The 18,015-nt window shown below is 44.0% G+C and overlaps 1 protein-coding gene across 1 annotated transcript; it reads right to left on the bottom strand.

The window, feature by feature from the left end:
* Window positions 1–12,913: 12,913 nt before the first annotated feature.
* Window positions 12,914–17,814, bottom strand: LOC133913565 (vesicle-associated membrane protein 721-like). Its single transcript, XM_062356747.1, has 5 exons — window positions 17,424–17,814; window positions 15,004–15,145; window positions 14,785–14,905; window positions 14,600–14,662; window positions 12,914–13,333 (listed from the first exon to the last, which is right to left on the bottom strand). The coding sequence occupies exons 1-5, from the start codon at window positions 17,611–17,613 to the stop codon at window positions 13,187–13,189; spliced, it is 663 nt and encodes a 220-aa protein (XP_062212731.1). The 5' UTR covers window positions 17,614–17,814; the 3' UTR covers window positions 12,914–13,186.
* Between the last annotated feature and the right edge of the window lie 201 nt (window positions 17,815–18,015).

The raw sequence follows: 18,015 nt of genomic DNA, 5'->3' as shown, positions 1-18,015 counted from the left end.
GAAGACCTCACATGGCTATGACTCGATTTGGTTCATTGCGGATTGGTTGACGAAGTCCGCTCACTTCTTGCCCGTCAAGACCACATTTTCGGCCAAGCAATATGCAAAGCTATACCTCACTCAGATTGTTTGCCTCCATAGGATTCCGAAGAAGATCATTTCTGATCGAGGCACTCAGTTCACTTCTCATTTCTGGAGGAGCCTTCATGAAGCTATGGAGACCGAGCTCTTCCATAGCACCGCGTATCATCCTCAAATCAACGGTCAAACTGAGAGGGTGAATCAGATTCTGGAGGACATGCTCCGGGCTTGTGTTCTCACTTATGGGAAGAGGTGGGACATTTGCTTTCCATTTGCCGAGTTCTCATATAACAATAGCTTCCAAACGAGCATTGAAATGTCGCCATTTGAAGCTCTATATGGCCGACAATGCCGAGCGCCGTTGAATTGGTCTGAATCCGGCGAAAGGGCTTTTCTAGGCCCGGATTTGGTGAAAGAGGCCGAAGAGCATGTTCTAGCTATTCAAAAGTGTCTTCTCATAGCACAATCATGGCAGAAGAGCTATGCGGATCGCCGCCGCCGAGACCTCAAGTTCGCAATTGGAGATTATGTGTATCTCAAGGTTTCACCTCTCAAAGGCATCCGACGTTTCCAAGTTCGAGGCAAGCTAGCGCCTCGCTATGTGGGACCTTTTCAAATTGTTGGACGGTGTGGAGATGTAGCCTATCAATTGGACTTGCCGCCGTCTCTCTCTGCCGTGCATAATGTGTTTCACGTGTCGCAACTGAAGAAGTGCCTCTGAGTTCCAACCGAGGTTGTTGATGTTGCACTTCAAGAGTTGCAGCCGGATCTTACATATTGTGAGCGACCGATCCGGATATTGGATGTAGCGGTACGTAAAACTCGACGTTATTCCATAAAATTCATCAAAGTCCAATGGAGCAACCACACCGAATATGTGGCAACTTGGGAGCGTGAGGATAAAATCCGCTCCGAGTATCCCGAGCTTTTTGAGAGCTTGTAAGCGTTGTGTAAATTTTGCACAATCGAAATATCTTGCATGTCTATGCTCATCACTATGTTGAATAAAAGTATTGCATTAGGTTCCGTATCTCACCGCATGATATCACTCACAGTGTGGTTCCTAGACTCATTGTCCTCTCTCCGACTCGTACCGAATCTCGGGACAAGATTCTTCTTAAGGGAGGGAGGGAGGTTTGTCACGTCCCAAAATTTGTAATTACATAATTAAGCATAAATATGCTTCTTAAGTATTATGTTTAATTTTGTGTGATTTTGTTTTGTAACTATAAAGCAATTCGTTTAAAATCATTTGGATAAGAGAAAGAAAATTGAGAGAGAAAAGAACAGAAATCGCATTGGAAATACCCCTTTCTGCAACACGTGGGCCCCATAAGTGGCCCCACCATCCCAACCACCAAAAGAGGCAGCACCACATGCTCCCTCTCTCTCTCCTCCCTCACTACCCATACCCTCACCCAAGCAGCACAGCTGCTGCTGCCTCTCTCTCACTCCTTCTCAAGCTCTCTCACTCTCCATTTCTCCCAAAATCCGATCTCAAGAGAAGGATTTGAGGTATGCATGTGGTACTCATGCGATCCTTAGATCATAAGCTATCCATCCATCCAATTCATTTTCGTTTTCCCAAATAATTCGAGCCGATTTTGGTGTCTTTTGGTGTTTAGGGTGGAAACGTGAGGAACACCGGATTTCTTCATCTCCCGGGCGATTTCCTCCATCACCCGACGATCACCCAGCTCCACAATCATCTTGGGTAAGTCCCTTAGGTTTTCCATGGCAAGAATGCATGATTTGGATGGTCGATTTTGAGTTTGGAGCTTAGGTTATGAAGTTATGGTGTTCTTAAGCTTTGGGGTGAATTAAATGATTTGGATGAGTTTTGAGTTAGGAATCAAGTTGCTAGGTTGACGAGTGAATTCTAGACCCCATGAACTATCCCAAACACGTTCCCCTTTGGCTTGGAGAGGCTCCCAAATCAATCTGGCCAATTTTTTCCCTCAAAACGGCTGTTCTGGAGCAACCCGGAGTATCCGAATCAACCCAGAGTATCCGGGCGGCCCCAGCCAAAAAGGACAGAGAACCCCCTCCCGGAGGTTTACCCGGAGTATCCGGATCTACCCGAAGTATCCGAACGGTCCCAGCCGAAGATGACAGAGGACCCCCGCCTGGAGGGTCACCGGAGACTCCGGAACCCGGAGTGTCTGGGCCAACCCGGATAATCAGCATTCGCTGTTCGTCAGACTTCTTCCTTTGTGCTGATAGCTTGTAAGATTCATAGCTAATTCATGCGAGATTCAAAAATTATGAAACCAATTTTGTTGGCTTCATAATAACCTCCTCTACTTGTTAAAAATGTCCCCAGACATTAAATAGTTAATTAAATTTTTGAGATTAATTAATTAGGTTTAGGATTCATTAATTCACCATTAATTCTCTACAAGTCCAAAATTAGCGAAACCAATTTTGCTAGTCTCCTTATGACTTTTTCTAGCTAGGAATAATGTTTTGATGCTTTATATGGTATATTTTATGGCAATTCATCATATGCATATTGTAACATGCATTATTGTATTTCACTCATACTCATCATTGTATGCGCTCTTCTTTAGTGAACAAGGAGCCGGAGTGGGAGACGCCCGTGGTTGAAAATGACGCCAACCTACTGGATTTCTACGAGTGTTGTTTGGATAATTTTAGGTGGTCACCTGAGCAGCAAGGCAAGCAACTAAGCATATTGCACCTTTGTTCAATTGAATGAAGTCTAAAATTGATAAACTATGCTTATGTATGGTTGCATGTGTCGAGTCGAGATCGGGTACAAGTGGGTAGATCCTATGTTGAATGCATTACTTGTACCTTGAATTGTTGTTCATCATTTCCTTTCGCCTTGAGTATGTTGTTGGTGTCTAGATTATAAGTTAAATTGAAATGCTTAGCAATGCATAGGTCATTCGGTAGAAGTTGAGCGGTGGATTGTTTCATCGTTCGCGAGCATAGGCGTTATTTACTTTCGTAATGATCATAATGTTGGATATGGGTTGATGATGGTTGGCTGAGTGGTGAGTATGAGACGAGACGTGTGTCGTGCTAGGAGGTGTTTATCCTGCCCGGATGTGGAGTTCCCCTGGGTAGGTCGGAAGAGGAAACCGGACATCGTAGACCGCTTGCGTCGTTTAAGCACCGATCGTCGGTGTAGTTGGTTTTAGCACTTACCGTACTCACCACATGCCGATCTAATGGTAAGGCGAGCTGAATACCTTTGTAGCTGTGGTCATTTGGGGCCTGAACATTGACGGTGTGAGCGGGCGGGTTTATAGTGGTACTAGTTTGCTCTGGGAGTAGTTCTAGTACCGCCGCGCCGAGCGATGAATGTTTCAAATGATGGGGCTTATTGGGAAAGGTTGACACGAGTACCACTTGTGTGCACTTTAGCGGGTGGCACAAGCCGTATGGTCCTCGTGTCGTGTGGGTCCAGGAGTATACCCCTGCAGAGCGTAAAAACATTTCAAAATGCCGCGGTCTCAGTCATGAGCATGCTTCTGTCCATCTGCATCGGTCGTAGAGTTTTCGCTTGTGGTTGATGGTTGGATATGTGGGAGATAGTTGAGTTGGTCTTTTTTACATGTATGTTCATAATGGTTCCATTTATTTATGTTCAGTTGGATATGGTAGGGTAGAGCTATGTTGTTGGTTAAGTTAGTTGCTCACACATATGTATCTAGGTTGCTTACCGTTTATGTTTAACTTAACCATGTGACTTTTTCTTGCTAATGGCTCAATGCATAATCCTTGAAGTCGAGCTATGTATATGTGCTCCTTATGGTTTAAGTTTTGCGAGTAACTTCGTACTCATGCCTGCATTTTTAGGTACTACTGGTGAGGAAGAGCTGGTATTTGGCTACTTCGTGCCTACCGATCAGGGTGGCGGGCAAGAGTAGTTCATCCTACTCTCGGATGTCGTGCTTTTGGGGTGGAGCCTAAGGGCATGTGGCTCCACTCTCTTTTGTTGTATAGGTTTATGTTTTCGCTGCGTAGATGTTGTTATCTTTTGATGTAAATTGTTGAAAATGGTTGAATGTTAAAGACTTGTAATTACGAATAATGATCCTCCTGGCGATTAATGTTGGAAGGCATGTGTTCCGATCTTGGGCACAAAACACGTGCCGGGACTACCGAGATGATATTCTGGTTAATCATCAAGTTTGTGATTATGATTAATGATTCTCCTGGCGATTAATTAGAATATTATTTGGACGGTTCCTCACAGCGGGACTACCAATGTTCGACAACACAGCGCTTGTCGGTGTATCAAGAACCGGGGGTCCCTGAGTCCCGAGGCCAGGCCAGCCATCCGCCACCTAGCGCCATCCCGCGAAGTCCCTCCTGTAGGATGAGAAAAACTCAAGTCCCGGGAGAAGGTGCCCGGGTTCACAGTCCGTGATTCCCGAGCACCCCAGTTCCCCGATGATCCGCAGAGTCTAAGTACCGGGAAGAAAGTGCTCGGGGAGGTGCCCGGTCACCCCCGAGCACCCTAGTCCCCCGACGATCAGAAGAGATAAGTTCCGGGAGAGAGTGCTCGGGGACTACGCGCGGCAGCTCCCGAGCGCTCGGTTCCCCGAGGGTCCGTATGAAAGTGCTCGGGAGAGAGTGCTCGGGGCTGCACGTGGCAGCCCCCGAGCTCTCGGTTCCCCGAAAAATCTGTATAAGAGTGCTCGGGAGAGAGTGCTCAGGGTTGCACGTGGCAGCCCCCGAGCGCTCGGTTCCCCGAAGATTCGAGCAAGAGTGCTCGGGAGAGAGTGCTCGGGGAGGTAAACAGTACCCCCGAGCACTCGGTTCCCCGACGACCCAGAAAGACCCCCGAGGGACCCGCCGATGAGGTGTCATTCAGTCAGGGGTCTGAGACCGCATTTAATGAGCGTGCGTGGCCTGACATCCCCAACTGCTCCCGTCGCGGTGTCAGTTCCTGTCATGTTTTGGCAGAGAGGCGTGGGGCTATTAATTGCACAGGTCCCGTCCCGTATCATCCGGCGTGTCTCGGGATAACATCGCAAGGGCCAAGGCGTTCCGTCTGCCGCCCTGCTGTGGCAGAAGAACAAGACAGGGCGGGCACGCCGGGTTTGCTCTGCGGCTGCCCGGTGGGCCCTGTCCACGGCGCCCGTTGCCAGGGCGTTTATGGTGATAAGTGACCGGGCATGCGACGCATTTTCCACCCCCGGTCACTTCACCCAGAAGAAATGATGACGTCTTTCCCAGTCACGGTGTCTTGGAACTTGTGCCCCCCTCCTTACCGTTCGGGGCATGTCGTAGCCGGCGGGTGCTTAAAAGAGCCAGCGGCACAGAAGAGAGGGGGGCACACGAAGAATAGGAACTGAACGAGCCATCGATAGACAACCGAAAGAGGGCAACAATCCAAGCATCGAACACAGAAGCATCAAGAACCGAACCATAGACCAACCCAAGGCACAGTCCCTACCCAAGAACAAAGAGCATCAAGCTCTTAGTTAGACAAATATCCTTGTAACCAGCAACATCCTTGAGGGACTTCCTCAGGGCAGTTATTACATCCATACATGAGTAGGGTATTACGCCTCCGTGCGGCCCGAACCTGTCTAAATTCCGGTGCATTTACTTCTCTTTGCACTAGATCATCACCCCCACCACCGGCCGTTGCATTTACTTTCACTCCATTTATTTCTCTGATGAACTTATTCAGGATCATCCCCCCGGCCGAATCTCTAAAAAGGGATCTCTCGGGATCCCTGCGACAGGAGTTAATCCTCCGACAGCGCTGATTGCACAAGTGGACTGCTGGAGGCCGAAGACATACACCTTCCACCTCCCTTGCGGGGAGCTCACGATCACGCTGCATGATGTAGCCATGATACTGGGGCTACCTGTGGATGGGCAGCCTGTGTGCGGGATCATGTAGCCTGCTAGATGGCGTGACATGGTGGAGGCGCTCCTTGTTAGTAGGCCTCCTGAGCTAGAGCAGGACGCGAGGGATAAGAAACCATCTGGCGTCAGCTCCGCTTGGTTGGTTGCCAACTTCTAAGAGTGCACTCCTGATGTAGCGAAGGAGGTCGTTGAGAGGTACGCTTGCGCGTGATTATGGCACCTTGTTGGCGGGTATTGTTTTCGGACAGGAGTGGGAACACAGTTTCTTGAATATGCTTATCAATACTTGGCGAGGTTTGGGAGAATATCAGACTATACAGTTAGGGATCAGCCACGCTCACATGGCTATACCGGCAACTATGTGATGCATGCGGGCACATTGGAAACTATGGCAACCTTGGGGATGCGTGTACCTGCTGCAGGTGTGGATGTGGGAGCGGTTGCCCATTGGTAGACCTGACTGATTTTATCCCGAGGTATGCATTTTTATTTTTAATTCATTGTTATTTATGTCATTAATTGCAAATGTCATGTTGTATTTTAACTGTAGGTTTGAGAGTTCGAGGATGAGGGCTCGATGCTGACCATTGCTTTCCTTTGAAAGAACGTCAAGGCCGTAACTGGCAACATAGGCAGGCGGTACCTCTTCTACACCAACGAGCTCTATTGCATTATGCAAAGCCATGTGAGTGCAAATTGATGGGCATTTTTGTTTGATATACTTGCACATGTCAGTTGATGTTGTTGTTATACGTTGTGCATTTTCAGGTAACGTGGGAGCCATATGACCGTCAAGAGATCCTAGACATGGGACTTAACCCATTATGCACACCGGACATGGAGTATTGACATTTTGTTCTGCTACTTATTTGTTTCTTCATTGTTAAAATCCATTTGCCGAACCGTGTGATGAGGCAGTTTGGGAGGTTGCAGCGTACGCCTCTAGACACGATCACCATGTCGGAGACCTTGCACAAGTGAGTAGATCTAATTGTGGCAATGGTTCCATGCATCATTATTGCATAGTTATATTTGTTTGTGATTTTGCCATCTTGCAGGATTAACATGAGGAAGCAGAGGGGTGCAAGAGATTGGAGGGACATCCACAACATCTACTTACTGCAGTGGGCCAACCGGGCCCAGACTATCATGCAAGGTGGGGCTGCTCACCGCTCAGGTCCCTACCACGACTACTTGAGATGGCTGCACAACAACTTCAGGTTGACAATCAAGCCACCTTGAGTTGCGATTCAAGTAGAAGATTTGCCTAACTTCGATAATGAGAATGACCTGACAGATGAGTACGATCAGATCACTCGCCACGGTCATCAACCTGAGTGTGCCCCACTTCACAACTATATGATACTTGTAATTCGTAATAGGTACATCGTATAGACTCATGATTTGTACCGTACTTAATGTATTGCATCGTGTTTGCAGGGCCAGCAGCTTGGACGCCTTGCAAATGAGGTTGGACAAGCGTTGCTAGTCCCACGGGGGTCTGAGGAGGAGGTCAGCCACCTTCGTGCCATCGTGGAGGTAATAGTTCATGTATAAACCATTGTTCTATGTTTTCTCCTTTTTTCATGTATTCGAATACACTATGACATTTTCATCAACTTCATTGCAGAGGGTTCGTAGGAGCCACTGCCACCTAGCGTACAAGATAAGTTGCATAACAATACCGGATGTGGCACTAGCACCAGGTGGCTCTTGTTCCCAGCCATCTATTGGCCACATGGCAACTTTGACGCAGCAGGCACCGGTGCACTATGGTACCCTAAACCGCACTCGCAGTGGTAGTGTTACGTGCACGCCGTCGCGCACTAGGTCAAGGACTGCTTCTACCTCATTAGGAACGGTTGCACTTGGAAAAGGTAAGGCTTCACATGATGAACCCTCCGAGAGTGAGGAAAATAGCTCGTAGGGTGACGACGCATCATACGAGGTCTATGTGATAGGGAGCTCATAGCTCGTAGGCGTTCCTCCATCGACACAACCTTCGCAGCAGTCGCGACGTCCACATGACATTACCAACATTGGGAGTGCCAATCTACTTCCGACAAACCCGGGGTGTGAAAGGAGGAAGAAGAAGCTGTACACACCATGAGTTTGAGTTATGACCGGTGTGTGCGTTACTTGAACAATATCATGTGTGTACTACCCTGTATTAACACTTTAGTCTCATCGTGTTGCTTGTGTTGTTGAACAATTTTATGTGTGTGATGCTTTTTGTGTGGATTATATGTATTAAGCGGAATGTATTGTTTTGAACAATGTCATTTGATGAATATGTTGTTTCAAACCATATAACACTTTGTCGTCAAATGATAGTGTGTGCTGCTATGGAATAGCATCTCGATTATTTGTGGAAGGATATCAATTGCATTTGCAACAATTGATAAAACCCTCGACAAAAGAAAGGGAGCAAGTATAGTATTTTGATATTTGCGAATTATATGTATCTGCGAGATTGAATGTTCGTTTCAATGTGGTTTCCACACAAAGCATCATATAGACTTCCAAGTTCTGGTATGTCTAGTAGTGGTTTGTCACGCCAACTTTCCTGGCATGTTTGGAAACACAGTCACGCCAATACTCCTGACGTGACATACTGTTCAGTCACACCAAGACCTTTGGTGTGACCCATCAAGGCGTCATGCCGACCCTCCCCCTCAATCCATCGCTCTCAATGTGCCCCTGCAAATGGAAATGGACTGACGCGTTACTAGACTCAATCACGCCAACTTACTTGGCATGACTAGACTTAGCATCACGCCAAAATGTTTCCCACCCACCTCGATCCCAGTTTTTCCTACAAATGTGTTGCCGCTAGCGTGACACTAGAATGTGTCACGCCAAACCCCCTGGTGTGACACATTTCAACCATTTTCAGAGTATTGACCGTGATATACCAGCACAAAGGGAGAGCAGTATTTTGGAGGTGAGTATATAACTATGCCTATTCTTGACTTTTCTTCCTATAGTACTTATATTTTTTTTCCTGTATTCATGTTATTTATTTTCATAAAGTGATACCTTGTTTATATTCTCAGGTTACTAGTAGTAACAACTATGACAATGACTACTATGCAAAAGAATTTAGCATTAAGTGATGAACCAACCCGCCCTGGTTGATGCTCTTGTGCTCCTAGCTTCAAGGGTAAATGCGCTTCTTATTTTAGAGTAAAAAAATAACATCATATATTGTTTTTTACAAATATATATTATTTTTTTAGTTACCATGTACTGATGTTCAACTTATATTTTTCTAGCTTAAATACCATGACTCTGGAAAAGAAAAAGTATGTAACCCTTCCATTGGCCAGTGGAACATGATTAACAAGGCATCATGCTCTTATTTATTTTGTGCTTTGATCCATCTCCTCTCTTTTTTACGTGATCTTGTTTTGTTATTCCCAAAAATTGTATTTTTTTTCCTGTTAAGAACTTGTATGTGAGCAAGGAAAATTCGTGTTGTTATATGTAGTTGCTCAGTTGGTAGCTGTGGTGTAATCCCTATTTTTTTTTCAATAATTGAACTAATCATGGAATGACCTCAATGAGGTTAAATTAAAAGCACATCATTTTTTTCTGGGTTGTTTATATTGGTAATTTTGTTCTAGTATATTATATTTTAAATTGGTTGATCCAAATTATATTTTAAATTGTTTCATACAAAAATATAATGTAAAATGGTACGATCCAATGTATTTTAAATTGGTTCGATTGTATTGCCCGACATGTTGATTTATTTTAAAAACTTTTTTCATAATTCTACAAAGGCTATAATTCATTGTTCTAACACCGCACATATTGTACTTGAATGACCTGTTCTCGGCATCGGTCTATTATGCTATATTCACATAGTTCATATGGTTCACACAGATAAATATACTAAACACACAAATAAAATATTCCATATGATTCTCATAGTACAATCGACGGTAATTACACATAAAATTCACAAATAATTCACATAGTACAATCTAACCATATACCCATCGAACTAACCCATCATGCTAATAATCTGATCCATCATAAAGAAACTCATCATCATTAACATCATCATCGTCCTGGATAACCACAGGCAAATTAGCAATAAAAGCATTTATTGTCTCTATTTGCAACATCGTAGCTGTTGCCTCTTGGCATGGCTCTCCTCTTGTGCTGTGGATACATAGCATGGTAAAAATTACGAGTTGCTTTCTTACGGTGCACCAGATAGCTTGACAGTACCATAGAATGATGCATACTCCATCATGCAATCTCATAATCCACCTCATCTTTATCAAGGTACTCCTCCCATAAACATCTCCGCGTACTCTATTCCTAAAAACAAATTTATATGAACTCCTATTAACAAGGTACAATCAATATAGAATATAAAAACAGAAAATATAGATAATAAGTATAAAACTAACAATATCCTTGCCAACCACATGCCCGCAATAGTACCCCACACTAAGTTTGGAGGGCACTATCCCGTATTGAGCATTCACACCACAAGTGCACATCTTTGGATGATATGGTTCTATCACTCTATTCCCCTTCACTTGATCATCTTCCTCCTCTATCCATTCACAATCGGGACTGTACAATAAATCTCTAAAGTTACAAGTAACACCATGACGCTTCATTCAAATTCATGATACAAGTTACATGATATCTAATTCTACCTTATTCAAATTATAAACAAGCAAACATACTCAGTTTTTACCTTTGTCATCCCATCACAGCGGAAGCAAGGAGATCCCCTAAAAAGTTCACAAAGCACGATTCGCTTCCCACAGTTGCACAACGGAGGATCTGCTATACGTTTTTTCCTCAATTCCAACTTCTTTTTATCCATCAATTTTGGTGAATTTGGTGGAGAAGAAACCCAATAAATAAACTTGTCATAGGGCTTCAGACACTGAGTAAACCATTTCACATTCAGAATCCTCAGGTCATACATCTTAGGACCATCAATCTATTGAAAGAAGTAGTACATCTCACACTATTGTAAATTATTACATCATATCAGCAAAGTAATGCCATATATTTCTACCCTAACCCAAAACAAATATACAATCACACATTAATCCTTGCACAGGTAGTAAGCGCGACCAACAGTATTTTTGTGTAGCGACTGAAGGACCACGACAGGTTTACCACAGTCACAGGTTGGGACGGAGAGAGCGGGAGGAATATGGGTATCTTTGCAACTGACTTTGATATACTTCTTGCCGATATGTGTCCACTTTTTCTTACGTTACAAATTAGAAGTCATACCGTACAACTGCACGAATACAAATCTATTACGAATTTAATATGCACCAAACACTTTTACAATCAACAATACTAAATCCTATGCACTACACCTTAACCTGTCAATTTCGTACCACACCCTACAAGAGTAAAATGGTCTTCGTACAAGAATAATAAACATGATACATTAAGCATTAAACAACAACAAATAACCAATAGGTAATCTAACAAAAAATTAAAAATGTCATCACCTAATCTCCAAACTCTAGGTAGCCCTAAACCATCTAAAAGTACGGAGAAAATTGAATTTGAATAAATACAATGAAGTATTTACTTTCAATGAGCAATCCCTCGTGGGATCTTCTTTTGTTTGGGTCCGAAACCGATGAATTTTTTGAAGGAATTAGAGGAGACAAAAGCGTCTCCTCTGTCGTGCGCGGCTGGAGAAGGAATAAGAGGTGCGGGGGAGAAGAACCAGAGTGACCTTCTGTTTGCAGCTGAGTCACACTAAAAGGGTTAGCGTGACAGCTAATCGTGCAAACCTCATAACATGACTTAGGCCTGCCACGTCGGCAACATGTGGCACATCGGGGCGATCTCCAGTGTGCTCCTCAGTCACGCCAAAGAGATTAGCGTGACCAAAACAGGAGTCACACTATTCTCTTTAGCATGATTAAAATATTAGTTTAAAATAGAAAAAAAAAATCGGCGCCCTTATCTTGAAAGTTCATCACTGAGAGTAGTGAAGACTCACTCTCGTGCATGCCCATGTCTTGTGCCACCTGCCACAGTGGCAGGCGTGCCATGGACGGCGTTGGTCCACCTGTCTGTCTTCCGGTTGGGCGGTTGGGCGATGTGGCAGTGACGCAGTGGCTTTGGCTTATCTTTCCGGTGCGCGCCTGACAAGGCAAGAGGCGCCATTTATGAGGTGGCAGCAGAGCGAACGAGCCGCAGGGGCCGTACCACAGTAACTGCAATACTGCTGCTGCAGCAAGGCTACGAGCTGCGTCACTGAATGGAGCATATGAGCTCAGGCAGCAGCTGCTCCCAGAGACGTCTTTGCTCTCCGACGAGAGACCCCGTCATAAATTTGCCGCATATGCAGCAGCAGAACGATGACCAGCGTGAGGGGGGTAAATGCGGCTGCGAATGCATGGCGAACCGTCCAGGCTCCAGCATCGTCGGTGGCCACTCCAGCCACGCCAGGTACGGAGTCAGATGGCGTACGTGAGACCTTGCGGAAGGAAATTCTGTAGCGGATTGCTGCGCGCGCGAGGACGGACGGCGCTCGCGCGTGGCAGCATCGTGCCAGCCCGAGGCCATCACTCCGTGCCTCTGGTGTTGGGAGAATAATGAGATCGCTCGTTCGCTCGGTACATCGGTTGACAGGACTTTGGATGCTGCTGTAACTTCACGGCTGCATTTGCTGAGTTGCAGCAGCTGTCTGCAGGCGGCAGGTTGCAGCCATTGAAGGCTTTGAAGCACAGCCAACTGCTCAAACTACACCAGTGAGTTCGCTCGAGCTACCTCACACTTCGTGCTCCAGCGTGCCTGAAGCTATGGCTTTTACGATGCCTGGTCAGATGCCCAGGACTCTGAGACTGTTGGACAATAAAATCTGATTCCACATCCATGTTTCTCAAGACGGGGTTTTTAGCGGTTAAGCTGAGGTCAATGCAATATACGCCCCAAATGCAGACACATCCTGGCAATGCAAAGCAAACAATGAAGCACAACTGCACAACATTCCGACGCAGTTCAGTAAATCTACTCATATCCAGGCTATACATACATAGCGTCCAAAAACACACACAACTCAACCCACTCACCATCAGACATTTAACAATAAGACAACGCAAAACGCTCGTGTACCATGACCAGGCCAAAGCACACTAGAGAGGGCAGAACAAGTGTTTTTTTTTTTGTTTTTTTGTTTTTTTTGGCCCGAACCAGCAGTGTTGTTGAATGTATTAATCTTGACTGTCGGATCCATTAACGCTTACTTGCACTTGAACCCGTGGCAAACGGACAGGATAATGATCAAAATCAGTACAATTATTATGCCCAAGACTATAAGCTTTATTTTCATATTTTGTAGCCACATCTTTCTCCTAACATTCGTTCCTTGCTGCCTGAAATCTTGTGCCTGCATACCCACACAAATGAAGATATCAGATACTGGCTGTTGTTTCAGACATATTAGATATGACAGCAGCAGAATTGTACGTTTGGAACTTTCTGCTTAAACTTGAGTAACTTTTCTCTTATCAGTTTATTCTCATTACTGCCGCCCTGAATCAGTATTAAAGAATGTTTTGGGCTCACCAGAATAAGCCCAGCTAGCTAAGCTGGCACACATGTATTAAGCCCTGAAGGACAACGACTAAGAAGTTCAATACAGAGACAACTCTCATGCACAAAAATGGAGCATCAACATTAAAAATTTCTTATCCCCCAAATTGATCATGCAAATAGACAAATACGAGTTAAATCACACAATTACCCGCAAATTAAGATCATTCACTGGTCTTGAACAGAAAAACGATATTGATAATAGAACTACATGCCAGGTTCATATCAGTACTTTGTATTAATACTAGCATATCACCTTAACAAGTTGCAAAAAGATGGTATCCACAGTGGTATCCATGAAGTTTCTAGCATAGTTATTAGGTCCGGATTGGTGGTTGAACCGGTGGGACTCTCAGTTCGTGGTTTACTGGTCCAATCAATGGTCAAATCAAAGAACCGCCGGTTTTTTATTACTTAATAAATGAATGTATTATGCAAACACAAGAACACTTGTGGTGCAGTGGTAAGCACCTTAGCACTCCACCGTCAATACCTGGGTTTGAAACCCCCTCCCGCACAGGCCCAAACCCCGGTTTCTCTTAGAAATCGGCTGGTTCCTCGCCAAAACCGCGGCCCAACTACGGTTGACTGCATGGACAATATTTTATCTAAATCGGGCTGGACTAGGCTCTGGTTCCAATTTTCCCCAGCCGGACCACTGGCCCAGTCCGATCCTAATAACTAGGGTTTCTAGTAGCCCATAAGCCGCTGCCTATAAACTGACGTACTATATGCCAGTTTGCTATGTAAACAATAATCCATGATATGATAGGGAATTGATTTAAGCCAATGCAGCCATTCCTAATACCAAAGTTCATGATTTAGTATGGAGCATATTAGGACCGTCTATGCTGCTAAATATATTCAGTGTGAAAACCCATACCATAGATTAGGATATATCTGGAACCCATCTGGGTTGGGACAACAGTGACCTATCAACACACTTGCTGATTACAGATATTTTGGCATTTAGTAAGGAAACTAACTGCCTTCCCGGGTAACATATACATTAAACGGCTCCAGAAAGAAAGACCAAATGCAGTATCCAGTAGACTAGTACCTGCGATCGCAGATTCTCAGTCTTGTCAACAAGCAGCTCAATCTTCTCTCCACGATCTAGAACCTGCATTACAAAAAGAAGAGAAAAGCGATCAGAACATTCTTTGAGACTTCAACTATGGCCCTCAATATCAAACAGCGTACTTTGTAGAGCCAGAGCAAATATGCGAAAAAAGAAGTGTGTACCTTTTCGATGTTTTCCATCATAACACCCTTGACTTCAGAAACTTGTGCCTTCACCTTGGCCATCTTGCTAATCTCTTCAGGGTGGTCCACACAATACTGCATGTGCTCTTTAAGTTTTGATCTGTGGAAAGTAGACATTTGGGGGGGGGGGGGGGGGGGAGCTGTTAGTTCGATTAAGTATAGTATCTTCACTGAGTTTCAGACCATCGCAATACATACCCAAACTCTCGGTTGAGGCTATTAGCTGCAGCATTAGCAGCTTTCCCACCACCATATCTTTTCGTGAAATCATCCTTAACTCTATCCAAAAAAGCAATGGGAACTTGTCGCCCCACTGATTCAACAGCAACCACACAGTATGCTGTGGAACAAAGTCAATCGTTAGACTACAGCTTTTCAATTAAAAAGATGAGAAATTATGACATAAATTGAAATTACTTGAACTAGAGTGTAAAATTATGACAAAGGGGTAGACGAGCACTTTTTGTGTTTTTAGAAAATAAAATCCCCTGGTATCATGCTTGCAGAAGTAAGGACTGTACACAAAAATCAGCTACCTGGTAAAAATTTGTCATCAGCCCTTATTAGAACTGATCAACCACTGCACTCTATGCACTCAAAGAGAATCATCTAAAGTTGTCAAGGGGGGAAAACAAACCACAGAACAAAACAAGTCGTAAAAAGACACGAAAAGACAAAAAATACAAGGGTGCCCACACAGCGATTGTTCACAGCAATAGTAGAAACATTTCAAGGAAAGCTGTTGTAACAGAATAGAATGCATTAGTGTTTAACATCATAACTAAATCCCTGGTTTTGTTGAGGGCGACTGCTTCATAATTTTTTAGCATTTTTTCAAATCTGAAATGAATCCTGGAATTTGGAATTCAAATAAAAACTAGGGATTTGGATCCAAGTCCCCCTACTAAAAAAGACCCTTAGTATAGTGCAAAGACAGATTACCTGCCACACCTATGTTCTATCCACTTACTATTGATGAAGTCATCACTGATGACAACATCTTCTCTAAACAAAGTAAATCGGGACAAAGCATATGGTACATGGAAACTTAGCATGGCAGAATAAAAAAGTAATCATCATTCCAATCATCAGAAAAAACAAAAAACATTTATGCATGTTACTTTTTAAATCACAAGGAACTAATAGCACAGAAGCATCGCCCTACATCTGCTAGTCAAAGATGTGCATGCAGGCATGAGAAGCAAGGAGCCAAGCATTCAGTGGTGGAGCTAGGATTTTTGCATTGGGTAGGCACTCCAACTTTTCATAAGACTGCGAAATCACTATATAAGTAAAAAATTGTTAACAGCACAATACAAATGTATTAAAAAATATTATAATATCATAAATTCAATAGATAAGTTCAAATTTTGCAAAAATTACAATATAAATTGTTCAAATATGAAATAAGGTCTTACATAAATAGGAGATTACAATACTGCTCTAGATTCTTTACTTTGCGCTTTCTCATGGCCATGAAAGTCTCAATTATGTCATCCTTGCTTACTTTCAAGAAAATATCCAGCTCAATAAATATGATTAAGCCATATAATGATTCAAAGTTTGGCACAAACAACACAATCTAATTTCTAAAATTTGCTAATTAAGTATCATGTGAGTAATCTAAATAATAGAGAAAAACAATAACATTGATATATGTCAAACAAATATTGAAACAACTAACAAGATAAATTGAGCTGCTTTCCTCTCTCTTTTCCCTTTTTCTAGACAAGGATCAAAGCTAGTACTTGATTTTCAAGGATAAAGCAATTAGTAACTTACTTGTTGTTAAGCTCTTGTTAAATTTTATCAATGACACCAAGATACATTCTCTTCTATAATAATCATTAACTGTTTGTACCGGATAAATTGAAGCTCATGGCATTGCAAATTTGAAAATCGCAATCAGCATTGAACATACAAGATTACAAGATCAATTGAAGCTCACAACATCGCAATATTGAATCTCAAACATCTATGTTGGCTGAGTGGCTATGCTCTGTGCTCACAGTCTCACGTTCCATGGCCCCTACAAACGGGCCAGATCCCTAGATAGTCCTAGGCCCACCTAGACTACCCATTGGATCTGCCTATGCAAGCATACAACTCTCACCACCAAATACATCTTCTAAAAATAGCAGACACATCTACAGGCAGATCCATGGACTGTTAGTATTCTTCTACTGCTGCCATCCGTTATTGCAAATAGACGGCATACCTTAAAGAAACATCACTTACACCCTCTTGACATACACAACTCGCAAAACGCGAGAAAAAACAAGCAAGGATTCAGTACATCTAGAGAAGTACTGTCAAACTCAAGTCTCAAACAATGCCCTAAACCTAAGAGCTTAAGTACAGTAATTAACTAAGTAGTGCACAACTGTGAGCATATTTCCCACTCGACAAGAAATGCACAGTGCATTACGTCGCCAACCATCGCCCGATCACCGATTCCAATCAACGACCTTAATAGCATACCCAACAAATCCGCAAGATCTACACCCAAGTAGCCTAAATCGAGCACGCACCACATCGGATCCACACAGATCGGATCCAATCCGCAACGAATTGAACTTTCGAAAGCAAGGGTCGTTCAGGGCGGGCGTGGAACTCACTGAATCCGTCCTCGACGAGGTAGTTGAAGGTGTGGTCGTCGCAATTGTAGGTGAACTTGTTGTTGCTGGCGGGGAGCTTCATGAGGCACTGGGAGGCGATGGTGGTGAAGTTGCCGGTGAACTCGGTGTACTCGGCCAGTATGACCGTGCCGCGGGCCACGAACGCGTAGATCAGCGACTGCTGCCCCATGGCCGCCTCCTCTCTCCCCCCCCCCCCCTTCACTCTTCGCAGAGCTTAGCTCGCCGCCGGTGATAAGAGCCTCGCTGCCGGCGAAACCCTAGGGCTAGATCTCAGCGATGTGGGATTCGGGGGAGGAGGAAAGGTCGGTTTCGCTTCTTGGAGTGGACAAGGACAAGGAGGGGCAATGGCTGGGGTGGAAAATGAAAGGAAATCAAATTTGGTTGGTAAAACTTTGCAGATCAGACCTTAAGTATTTTCGTATTATCAATATCCTGCTTGCTTGTTCAACATTGATTATTGGACTCGATTCTTTGGGGCTTCAGTTGATCAGCTCCTTGCTTTTGGTCTCAGTCCCACTTGTTTTAGTATAAGTGAGTAAGAGTACAGAGGTTTGGATTTTATTTGGTAGAG

Source organism: Phragmites australis, chromosome 3, assembly GCF_958298935.1.
Source record: "Phragmites australis chromosome 3, lpPhrAust1.1, whole genome shotgun sequence".
In the NCBI taxonomy this organism is placed as follows: Eukaryota; Viridiplantae; Streptophyta; class Magnoliopsida; order Poales; family Poaceae; genus Phragmites; species Phragmites australis.
The sequence above is the reverse complement of the archived record's forward strand: the minus strand, read 5'-3'. Positions and strand labels throughout refer to the sequence as shown.

Coding starts and splice junctions, on each gene's coding strand:
- LOC133913565 (XM_062356747.1), bottom strand. CDS start 17,613: ATGGGGCAGCAGTCGCTGATCTACGCGTTCGTGGCCCGCGGCACGGTC. Junction 15,146..17,423: donor CCTCGTCGAGGACGGATTCA/GTGAGTTCCACG, acceptor TTTGTTCCACAG/CATACTGTGTGGTTGCTGTT. Junction 13,334..14,599: donor CTGAGAATCTGCGATCGCAG/GTACTAGTCTAC, acceptor GTGGGTATGCAG/GCACAAGATTTCAGGCAGCA.